Source organism: Acinonyx jubatus, chromosome D3 (genome assembly GCF_027475565.1).
Source record: "Acinonyx jubatus isolate Ajub_Pintada_27869175 chromosome D3, VMU_Ajub_asm_v1.0, whole genome shotgun sequence".
NCBI lineage: Eukaryota > Metazoa > Chordata > Mammalia > Carnivora > Felidae > Acinonyx > Acinonyx jubatus.
The window spans coordinates 36176252-36188864 of NC_069392.1; the positions used below are offsets into that span (position 1 = coordinate 36176252).

At 38.1% G+C, this 12613-nt stretch overlaps 1 protein-coding gene across 10 annotated transcripts in view; it reads right to left on the bottom strand.

The window, feature by feature from the left end:
- ARHGAP28 (Rho GTPase activating protein 28) overlaps nucleotides 1–12613 on the bottom strand; it is a 240748-nt gene that overhangs the window by 60998 nt on the left and 167137 nt on the right. For 8 of the 10 annotated variants that reach the window (XR_008291487.1, XM_027068532.2, XM_027068526.2 and 5 more), the window contains 2 exons: nucleotides 10928–11017; nucleotides 323–407 (listed from right to left, as the gene is read on the bottom strand). Coding sequence is in view for 9 of the 10 variants with exons in the window: in XM_027068532.2 (XP_026924333.1) it covers nucleotides 323–407; nucleotides 10928–11017 (175 nt within the window). In the remaining variant the exon portion in view is untranslated. The remainder of the gene's footprint in view (nucleotides 1–322; nucleotides 408–10927; nucleotides 11018–12613) is intronic. The other 2 variants (XM_027068528.2, XM_027068529.2) reach the window with 1 other exon arrangement.

The following is a 12613-nucleotide window of genomic DNA, read 5'->3' on the forward strand; positions in this document are numbered from 1 at the left end:
ACTTGTATCTATTAAGCAGATCCAGATTACTTGTGAAAGAGACCTCAAATCAAAGACACTACCCAAGTGAGTACTTTCTAAATGATGTGATGGTGGTGAAGGAGAAAAAGATTCTGCTTCCAATTTGGCTCAATTAATTTTGTCTGGTGTGACAGAATGGGGTGTTTGGAGCTGGCAGGGAGTGAGTGCTAGAGTGACAGAATCAAAATGGGAAGAAAAACACACACTCTGCCTTGACAACGTTACTGGTAACTGTGCTGAGAGCCAGAACAAAAGCAAGAAGACACAGCCTAAGTTCAATAGAGAAGGAGGTGTCGCTCACCACTCACTGCATTCTGAACTGACTGTCCAGGGTCTGGAGATCCATTGGAATGAACTGGTAGAGCTGGAATGGTCTCAAGTATAGACTGTGAAACAAGGGAAGATGAACACAAGACATTATATCATGTAAGTACGGACTGCCTCACATGTCAATCTGATTTATGTTCTGCAGTTTACAAAAGTTCTTTTCACACCAAGCAACTCTTGATTTCATACAGGGCCTGCACCTGATTTTCTGCTCCTTTGTTCAATCCAGAGCCATACAGCTCACACAGGCTTCTCAAAGGAGAACTGTGTCAAGGTCAAAATAACTGTGTCTTCTTAGCTCTGGAGAATTTGCTGTTCATACCCTTCCTAAGATGTAGAAATTACAATGCTTCATGTCACACAGTTTGACAATTACAGTATTTGTTATTTTTGGTGCAGTAGCCACACATTTTAGGCTTAAATTCCAGGTGATGGGGGCACCTAGACAGCTCAGTCAGTTAAGCATCTGAATTAGGCTTAGGTCATGATCTTACGGTTCATAAGTTCGAGCCCTGCATAGGGCTCCACACTGACAGCATGGCAGTGTGGAGCCTGCCTGGGATTCTCTCTCTCCCCTTCTCTCTCTCTGCCCCTTCCCCACTTGCATGCATACTCTTTCTCTCTCTCTCTCTCTCTCTCTCTCTCTCAAAATAAATAAATAAACTTAAAAAAAGAATTCCAGGTGATGACGTAGCTACATGGCTAATGGAAAGGACCCTAGGGCCACACTGCTGGAATTCTAATCCAGGCTCCCCCACTTGTTGTGCGACCTTGAGCAAGTCACTTAGGTTCTCTGTTGGTAGAATATTCAAAGAGTTATTATGAATTTCACATGACTTGTCCTGTATAAATTACATCAAATAATATCTGATACACACTGAGCACCATATGGGGGTTGGCTACTGTTGATGATTAACAATATTAATTCCTTCATGACAAAATAAAGAGTGATAATAACTACCAAAAACCTAAGTATGCTCTTCTAGTCCAGCTTCTGATTTGCTAGTTTCTTCACTGAGATCCTGCCAAAGCATTGCCCTTCCCTGCAATATTGTCAGAAGTTGAGTATCTTTGTAAAGCAAGTCAATTGCTCAAGTCTGGAAGGGTACTAGTAAAAAAAAAATTACACACAAATCTATCATTTCTGCCAATATAGATTTGAATGTGGGAGTTATTATCTATGAATGTGTGTGACGATGAAAATCTGCTATTCAATCAGCAATCTTTTCAGTATAAAGTCTGTTCATTTTTTTCCACAGAGCCTGATGTTATTTCTTTTATTCTCGTATTTATTTAGCAATTACTGAACACCTGCTTCATGAAAGATCCTTTATCATGTGCTACAAATTACACAAGGAAAGTCTCAATTTTTGAGCCTTGTCTGTTCTTTTTCCTATTTTATCTCAAAGGAGATTACACACTTGTAATTGTGCAAAAATCATGTAAAGACATGGCCAATTATTAAAACATGGATGCCCAATTACTGGAACTGGTAGGAGAATGAAAAGACATAAAAAGGTCTAAAGCCACACAATTTACTGCCAATCAGATTTCTGGTGGCTCTAAAAACCAATCTGTACACTAAAATCCTTAAAATGATATGGACCACTTTTCAGTGGTCTTCTGAAGTTTTCAAAAAAAAAAAAAACTTTCTCAAACTTTTAAATGACTCACCTATGGTAGACAACAGTCTTGAAAATGGAGAGGCATTTATTTACAGTCTGAAACTGATCGTTTGGGATGTTTAGACCCTAGTAGATGCCAACTTCTTAATCTGTGAAGTGGAGAAGTGTCCACCTGCTGAGTTGGTTTACTTGGCCTATAGCCAACCTACTGGACTGAAGGCATGCATGCCCTTTGTAATGTAAACTATTCTGGGACTATCTTGGGGGAGGCAGAAGTTTAAACTGTGATCCCTGCTCTGGAGCTATTCATAACGAGGAGTAGAGAGTAACATTTATGGAACATTATTGAAAAACGGTCAACCCGCTGTTAAGAGCTAATTTCTTCTACAACACAACTGTGTGTTTACTGGAGGGTAATGGAGAAGGAAGAGGTGCAGCCTGGAAGGGTTTCACCCAGAGGTGGGTAAACTGGAACTGGAATTCACAGCTTGATGGAGAGGACTTACAGAGCCAGAGGAGGCTGGCACAGGCATTCAGACCCGAAATAAAGTTAGAAAGTTCAGGTATGGAAATACCTGAAACATTTCAGCTACCAACCAGGAGAGACTGGTTTACCAGGAGTTGAGGCAAGGTATTATAAAAACCTGAGAAGTAAATTACTCAAGACAGTCAACTACAATTATGGAAGGCTCAGAAAGCCAGGCAGAGGAGCTGAGACTCTCATAAGGGTTAAACCAAAACAGAACAGAACAAACAAAAGAACATTTAACACAATTCCCCATGTTAAAGCAGGGGAATGACATGGTAAGAATGAAAAAGGAAGATAAATCTGCCAGTGAATGGACCTTGAGTTCTGAAGTAGGTTGAGTGAAAAGGCTAGGTGCTCTGTATTTATAGTTTTAAAACATCCATTCACCCATTAAACACACTAACACTAGCATCGTTTTTAAATCTTTACTAGTTATTTTAATATATTTCAAATGTTAATGCCTTTCCTATTTAAAACACACTTCCTCTGCTTGTCATAACAGATCCTACCATTTCCCTATGTGCCTGACCACAAGAGGCTGGGCTTCAATGGTAAGGAAAAGCAACATTTTCCAGCCAGTGAAGCTTGCTCTGCTGTCCAAATCATGCGGCACTGGGATTGGAGAGTATAACTTATGGGGGATAATGATTTTTCAATTCCAACCTGTGAAAGGTTGGCACTACCGCTGGAGTTCTTTCAAAACTAGACTTTGACTATATGATACTTCCTTCACATTACAGAAACACCATACCAAACATTTTCCATGTTCATTACTTACAGGAGCTGTTTCTGACCTTCCAGACTGGCTGTTTCCTTTTTTCTCAAGGTTTGAGTGTGTGTGTTATAACTCTATGTATAAAAGTTGCCTTGAATCAATACAGGTAATAAGGTTCCCCTTCTTCCTCTTCTGCACCTGAGATCAGAACTGATAAATCTACATCTTACTAAACTCTCCAGAACTACTTTTTTTTTTGAGATTGAAGTGTAATTAACATACAGAGTTATATTGGTTTCAGGTGTCCAATATAACGATTCAATGCTTGTATACATTTCTCAGTCCTTGTTGAAGTTAAGTGTACTCTTCATCCCCTTTATCTATTTCACTCATGCCCCTGCACCTCCCCTCTGCAACCCCAGTTTGTTTTCTGTACTTAAGAGTCTGGTTTTTTGTCTCTTTTTTTATTTTGTTCATTTGTTTTGTTTCTAAAATTCCACAGATGACTGAAATCATATGGTATCTGTCTTTCTCGGTCTGACTTATTTCACTTAGCATTATATCCTACAGGCCCACCCATGTTGTTGCAAATGGCAAGATCTCATTCTTCTTTATGGCAGAGTAACATTCCATTGTATACATATATGCTGCATCTTCTTTATCCATTCAGCTATTAATGAACACTTGGGTTGGCTCCATATCTCAGCTATTGTAAATAATTCCGCAAACACAGGGGTGCGTATATCTTTTTGAATTATTTTTTTCTCTTTGGGTAAATACTCAGTACCCTAGAGATAAACTTAAATAAGTCACATTCACTGACAAATATGCAATCAATTTTAAAATAAAACATATAATAATAATTATAAAATCTATCCAAATGCGAATTTAAAGGCATTCCAATGATATCTTAGATTAAAAATTAAATCACATGTGAAATTATAAGCTAAATGTTAGACAATAAGAACAATAAATTCCAAAAATCCATGATAAAAGTTAAAATATTATTCAGAGATTAATTCTTGGCCTTAAATGCAAATAAGAAAGATCAAAAATAAGTGTTTATAATCCAAGAGACTAGAAAAAAATTATACAAGACCAAGAATGAATGAAAAATAAAGATTAAATAAATTAACACAACAGAAAAAGTAGGCTTCAATAAAAAAGACAGTCTTTTTAGCACATAGTGTTGGGAAAACTGGACAGCAACATTCAGAAGAATGAACCTGGACCACTTTCTTACACCATATACAAAAATAAACTTAAAATGGATGAAAGACCTAAATGTAAGACAGGAAGCCAATGAAACCCTAGAGGAGAAAACAGGCAACAACCTCTTTGACCTTGACCACAGAAAATTCTTATTAGAAAATTCTTATTTCCCCAAGGTAGGGGAAACAAAAGCAAAAATGAACTATCATCAAGATAAAAAGCTGCACAGAGAAGGAAACAATCAACAAAACTAAAAGGCACCTGACAGAATGAGAGAAGATTATTGGCAAATGACACATCAGATAAAGGGTTAGTATAAAAAATCTATAAAGAACTTATCAAACTCAACACCCAAAAACCAAAAAATCCAGTGAAGAAATGGGCAAAAGACAAGAACAGACACTTTTCCAAAGAAGATATCCAGATGGCCAATAGACACATGAAAAGATGCTCAACGTCACTCATTATTAGGGAAATATAAATCAAACCACAATGAAATACAACCTCACACCTGTCAGAATGGGTAAAATTAACAGCTCAGGAAACAACAGATGTTGGTGAGGATGTGAGAAAAGGGGAACACTTTTGCACTGCTGGTGGGAATGCAAACTGGTGCAGCCATTCTGGAAATAACTATGGAGATTCCTTTTTTTGAGAACAGAGCTACCCTACGACCGCAACTGCACTGCTAGGTATTTATCCAAAGGATACAAAAATGCTGATTCAAAGGGGCACATTCAGGGGAGCCTGGGTGGCTCAGTCAGTTAAGCATCTGACTTTGGCTCAGGTCATGATCTCACAGTTGGTGGGTTCGAGCCCCACCTCAAGCTCTGTGTTCACAGCTCAGAGCCTGGAACCCGCTTTAAATTCTGTGTCTCCCTCTCTCTCCCTGCTCCACCCCCACTTGTACTCTATGTCTTTCTCTCTCAAAAATGAATAAAATATTTAAAAAATTAAAAAATAAACAAAGGGGCACACGTACCCCAATGCTTATAGCAATGCTATCCACAATAGCCAAATTATGGAAGAAGCCCAAATGTCCATCAACCAATGAATGGATAAAGAAGATGTGGTATATACATGCAATGGAATATTACTCAGTGATTAAAAAGAATGAATTTTTGCCATTTGCAACAATGTGGATGAATCTAGAATGTATTATGTTATGCAAAATCAGAGGAAAAGAAATACCATTGATTTCACTCATTTGTGGAATTTAAGAAACAAAACAGATGAATACAAGGGAGGGGAAAGAAAAGATAAAAACAGAGAGGGAGGCAAACCCTAAGAGACTCTTAAATACAGAGAAAAAACTGAGGGCTGCTGGAGGGGAGTTGGGTGGGGAGGAATAGGCTAAATGGGTAATGGGCATTAAAGAGGGCACTTGTTGGGATGAGTAATGGGTGTTACATGTAAGTGAAGAATCACTAAATTCTACTCCTAAAACCATTATTACACTGTATGTTAACTAACTTGGATGTAAATAAAAATATAAAAAAATAATTAGAAAAGAAAAAGTAGGCTTCCTCAATTAAAGGAAGTGATTTCTTAAAAAATATTGCTGATACAGACAACAATTTACATTCTAATTGGGATAAAAGACATAAATATTAGAAATAAAAAAGGGCAAATAGCTACCTCGCAGAAAATTTAGAAAGTATATGCCTAAATAAATATGTGTATATATTTGTATACATGTGTGTACACACACTCAAACATCTACATATATTAAAATGATAAATAAATTGGATATTTTGCTAGAACAAACATACATTACCAAAACTCATACCAGTCGGAATATAAAGGAATATAACTTCAAAACCATATCCATTGAAAAAGTAAAGCACTATATCTACATTGATGCCAGGCCTTGGAGGTTTCATAAACAAATTGCAATACAAACTTATATATAATAGCTTTTATAGATTATATATTTACACCAAAATTTAATATATGGCTCCAAAATACTGAAGAAAAAAAAAAAAAAAAACAAGCTTCTTAACACTTTCATACCAAGGTCACTATAACTCTGTAACAATGAAAAGAAATTATATATATATATAGGCTAATCCCATTTATTAGAACAGTAGTTAAAAAGGCTAAAATTGGGGTGCCTGGGTGGCTCAGTTGGTTCAGCATCTGACTTTGGCTCAGGTCATGATCTCACGGTCCATGAATCTGAACCCCGCGTCAGGCTCTGTGCTGGAGCCTGCTTCGTATTCTGTGTCTTCCTCTTCCTGTACCTCTCCTCTGCTAACGTTCTCTCTCTCTCTCAAAAACGAATAAACATTAAAAAAATGTTTTTAATGCTAAAATAGTAGTAAATGATATATTCTGCATTGTAATAAAAGAATAATGTAACACAATAAGTAGGGTTCATTTTTACCAACAAAATTATAGTTCAATATTAGAAAGACATCAATAGAATTTCCTTAAGTAATTGCTTCAAGATGAAAAATATATTCACTTTAATAGATGATGAACAATTATTTTATATAATTCAACCTCCATTTCTAATAAAAACAACTAGAAGTCTCAGAAATCTAGAACAAATAATATTCTACTTAACAATGAAACTTAAAAGAATTCATGAGAAAATCAAGAACTTATTCAAAGATCCCCATAATTATTATTCAATATAATCAGTGATTGTGATCGGTCCAATTAAACAGGGAAAAGAAATAAAATGACTAGGGATGCCTGGGTGGCTCAGTCGGTTAAGCCTCTCTTCTGACTTCGGCTCAGGTCATGATCTCATCATTTGTGAGTTTGAGCCCCACATCAGGCTCTCCACTCTCAGCACAGAGCCTGCTTCAAATCCTGTCTCCCCATCTCTCTGCCTCTTCCTCGTTCGCTCTCTCTTAAAAATAAAAATAAACATTAAAAATTTTTTTTAAAAATGACTATTTTAAAGATTGAGTAAAGAAAACTTTCACTATTTCAGATGATATCTATAAATTATAAAATCAAATGAAAAGTTCTTAGAAGAAGAATTTTCAGAAAGGAAGCTATAAAATATACTCTCGTGAGAAATCCAAAAATTTACTTCCCTTACAGTGCCGCAAAAACAAACTAGAAGGTATCATAAAAAAATCTACCATTAAAGTATCAATGAAAACTATTAAGTTCCTAAGTAATTAATCAACAAAAAATGTATAAGAAAGAATATTATGAACTTTTATTGAAGAACAGAAAACATAAATAAGTGGAAAGACAATTACTATTTCTCAGTGGGAAGAGTCAGTATTTTAAAATGTGAATTTTCTCCCCAACATTAATCTTTAAATTCAGTAAAATTCTTAGTGAAGTCCTAACAGATTTATTTAATGGCTGGTTATAGAGTCATCCTAAGCTCATTTGAAGTAAAAATTCCTGAGAAGAAAGAAAATTTTAATCCAGAACAACAAGGTTGAACACAGCCCAACAGACATCAAAAACAAACCAGAGTCATAGTAATTAAGATAGACCCCATACATACAGAGGTTTCAATTATCATAAAATAACATTTCTAATGTACATAAAAGATGAAAGATTGAAAAAAAATTGATCAAGCCAAGGTTATCCTTTTGGAAAAGACCAAGTTAGTTTATCTACTTTATACCATTTCACAACGTAAACTCCAAGGGCAAGTTGTTGGGGCCCTCTGAAGTCTTGAAGATGACAATGAAATGTCCTTGGGAATTCACCCTGCCAAGTAAGATATACTTTACAGAAGTCATGGCCAGGACCCCTGAAGTCCTTGCTACCACTTCACTGAATTACTAGAAATCTTACCATCTAGAAGAAACTGCAGAACCAACCTGGGGTGCCAATGCCTCCTTATAATCAAGAAGCGGAGAGGTCAAAATGTATTTCCCCGGTGGTAAGAAGTTCTAGAACGATTTTCAGTATAGGTGCAGTAAGGGTTAAGTTCTCATCTCTCTAGCAACTAGCCAATTTGTTCAACATTTCTAAATAAAGATATCTGAGTAACAAACCATCCAAAGTAAGTCACACTGGAGACTGATACAAATCAGATTTTTTTGAGTCTCAATACTGCTGACACTTTTATTTGTATCATAATTAGCATTCAATCAGTTTTCAGAAAAAAAAAGATTTAGTTTTTTTTCTTTCTTTTTAGAAAATCTGAATGATTAACTTACTCCAGGAAACACTATCTATAACCGCTACACAAGACCACTGTCTTTCTCTTATACTCTCAAGCTTTCAAGTATCCTATTTGCAGACAATATGTGTCTAACAAGGATTTGGTGAATGAATGAATGGATTAATGAAAACCTAGAAAATAAGGCCTACCTAAAATCCTCCCCCTCAGCAACTCAATTATGTAACCATTCTGCTTCAAGTGCTACTTGGTGTGTGCATGGAACCACATGCAGTCCTGTGTTGGCTTTTATAAAATGACTGGGGCAGTAAAGTCAGCTAGAGAGAGACGAGTAAGGTGGGTCAGGAGTGTTTATGTTAACTAGAAGACGTGGGGGAACCTCAGTAGGTGTTAAACAAGGCTCGCACTTATTTGTATCTATCTATCTATCTATCTATCTATCTATCTATCTATCCATTCATTATTTATTTTATTTATTTATTTATTTTTTAATATAATTTATTGTCAAGTTGGCTGACATACGGTGTATATAGTGTGCTCTTGGTTTTGGGGGTAGATTCCCATGATTCATCACTTACATACAACACCCAGTGCTCATCCCAACAAGTGCCCTCCTCAATGCCTTGCATTTTTATAGATCAATGACTTTCAGCTGTGGGAAGGATGAATTTGAGGGGTATAAGCTAAAGTCAGGGACAGATCACTTAGGAGGCTATCTCAGTAATACAGTAAGATGATGAGCTTCTGTACTAAGTAAGTAGTTACAGGAAAAGAGGGGAGTAGAAATATTCTAGAATGTAGAATATTCTGGAATGCAGAATATTCCAGAATGTAGAATGTAGAAATATTCTTTTTTTTTTAATTTTTATTTATTTTTGAGAGAGACAGAGCACAAGTAGGGGAGGGGTAGAGAGAGAGGGAGACACAGAATCTGAAGCAGGCTCCAGGCTCTGAGCTGTCAGCACAGAGCCCTATGCGGGGCTCGAACTCATGAACCGCGAGATCATGACCTGAGCTGAAGTCTGACGTTTAACTGACTGAGCCACCCACGCACCCCTAGAAATATTCTTTATAAGGCAAAATCCGTAGGTCTCAGAGATGAGCATGTAGAGGGAAGCATGTAGGTAGAGTTGACGCTAACGCTTAGGGATGGTACCCTGGGCACATGGTAGCATCACCAGCTAAGAGAATATATAGGATCCTATGCAAAGCTTTAGGCAGGAGTCCCCAGTCACAGGCGCACAGCACAACTCTGAAAGGTCTATTGTAGGTAACTCCTCATTTTAGTAGTTGTCAGAGTTTGTGAATGACTTACTCTGTTTTCAGCCATCAGTACTGGAGATTATCTCTAAAACAGAGACATCCTCACTCATTTGCATTCCAATGCACAGTCATAAATAGGAAAGTAGCAGCTGAATTTAAAGCCAGTAGGTCAGACACTGTGGGTAACCCCTAACCTATCTGTGCCATAACCTGTAATGCTATTTATAAGTTACCCATCGACAAAGACACTCGCATTCTTTTATGCTTTTTATAGATCACTGTAGCAAAGCAATTTCAAAACCAAAACTCTGAAAACACAATAGAAAAGCTCCTTCACCTGGGGCTAACAGCTTTGTCTCTCTGAACAGTGGGGATCTAATGTGTTATGCATGTGAACATCAACTATCCTTTCTCTCAAACTGGACGCCGGATGACAAACTACTGCCCAGAGGGACTTGTAAATGCGCCCCCTCCATTTGCCTGACTAATGGGCTCTTGCCTTCCAATCATCCTGTCATCAAAGAATTGCTATCTCATTTACCAGGGTCTCTCACTTCTTCTGGTCCATTGTAACCCCCCTGCCAGAGCAGCTACAGAGAGACCCCAGGCGGGGATTCCCAGTGGTTCTGGGGAGGGGGAATGATGAGACTTTCTGAGAAAGAAAAGTACAGAATCTGTCTGAATTGGAGGATTTATATGGGTGTGATCTAAGGCTGGAAATGTAGGCAACAGTGCCTTCAATATCAGGATGAGGGCTTTTTAATTTATCCTGCAGGTAAGAGGACCTTTGGGTCAAATGGCAGAGTTAGGCTGGATCACTGGTGTGAACTCAGCCCAGAGGACCAAAGGTAAATTCCTCCGTGCTTGATACACGTAGAGAACATCCTTTGTTTTCTGACCATAGAGGTGTTAGTTTATGGAGCCCTCTTTTAAACTAAGATCCAGTTGTTCCTCAGTTTTGAGTCTCCTACTTCCTAACTGTCCCAACACTGGTGGGTCTACTGGCAGCTGTGGTTTCTTTGCAATCTCAGTTCAAGTTTTTCTTATCTGTTTTGAGGAAATTGCTTCTTCTCGCCTTGAACTTGCAGTTTTGCCCTGATGTGCAATTGTCTTGGCATGTGACGACTTACCACAGAGCCACTCCTGGGAACTGTAAAACTCCCTTCTTCATCTGGGGACCCATCTGACAGGGCGGTACTGTTGAGAGAAGCATCATCTGGCTAGACGGAGAAAGGAAAGTACCATTCTTATTCAGGCAGACACTTCTAATGTGTTTGTGTACTGCACTGTGTGTATGTATTTAGATGTGTGTGACAACATACAAAGTCGTGACTGCCTGGGCAGCCCTTCAGGGAACATTACTGTGAGTGCCTAAATGCGAGGCCCTCTGGCCGACACTGGACAGACGCTGGCCCCTGTAGCAGGCACTGCTGTTGCCCGCCACAAACTCCCTTTGCTTTAACAATGTCTTGGTGTGGTTCCAGGGAGTTAAACCAAAGAACTTCATTTCCAGGATTCTTTGCGGCTAAGAGTGATCACGTGACAAGTGTGGTCCACGAGATGCAAGTGTAATTTTACCAAGAGGGCTTCCGGAATGGCTGAGGCTTTCCTGACCAAAAAAGAATCTGGTCAGCTCCTGTACACTCATGACAGCACCGCAGATGACAGCCTACAGTTGCCAGGTATCTTGCTCGAATAAGCATGATGGCCACGGCAAAGGATGGCAGGGGCAGAAGATCAAACCCACCTGGGTTTGTGCAAAGGTATCAGGTGAATGCCCTGTCAGACTTGGACCTCCAAATCTCCATGTGAAGCAAAATAACTCCAACACTTCCATTACACATGGCCAAACACAAACCTGTCTAATCTTACTTTTTAAACACACCCTATGATTATCTTCTGCAGTGACGAGAATTCAGCAGCAACAGCACCACGTTATGTTTATAAAGCTGGAAATAGATTTTTGCTTTAGCAGACAATGGCTTCACTAAAATTTAAGACATAAATATTCTTTTCTTTACTGAAGGAATCTTACTGCAAAATATGATGCATTGATACTTATGAATACATACAGTATTCTGTCTTTTAAAAAACTGTTGCTCACCTTGCTTGACCACATTTTCTAAGTTTCTTTTTTTTTGTAATTTTTTAACGCTTATTTATTATTGAGAGACAGAGAGAGAGAGCTTGAGAATGGGAGGGGCTGAGAGACGGGGAGACACAGACTCTGAAGCAGGCTCCAGGCTCTGAGCTGTCAGCACAGAGCCCAATGCAGGGCTCGAACTCACAAACCGAGATATGACCTGAGCCGAAGTCGGATGCTTAACCGACTGAGCCACCCAGGTGCCCCTCTAAATTTCTTATAGAGGACAGGCATTACTTTACAAGGTGAGCAAAGGACTTTTTTTTTTTAAGGGACAAATAAAACACAAGAACTAGTATAAGAAATTTAAGTCAAGATGGTGAACTGACAATTATCTACGCTTCCTATCCCCAATCACTGAAATGGCAGAAAACACAAATTTCTTTAAAGGAAGACATTTTTTTTAAAGGACGACATTTTTAATAGCACTGGGAACCAGTACAGAATTATACAGCAGACCAACTCATAGAAATTTGTAGATGAAAAGAAAATAGAATTAGTTTGGTAAAATAAAAATCTTTACCCCTGAGCAGCATGAAAGAAAATTTCCAGAGAGGGAGAAGAAAAACAAACAACACAGAATTGTACAAAGACTAGGAAAGAGTCCCAGGTACATAGTTAAAAAATGTTTGCAAAATAGGAGCCAAGCAGACCAGCTCCTAAAATATGTAGA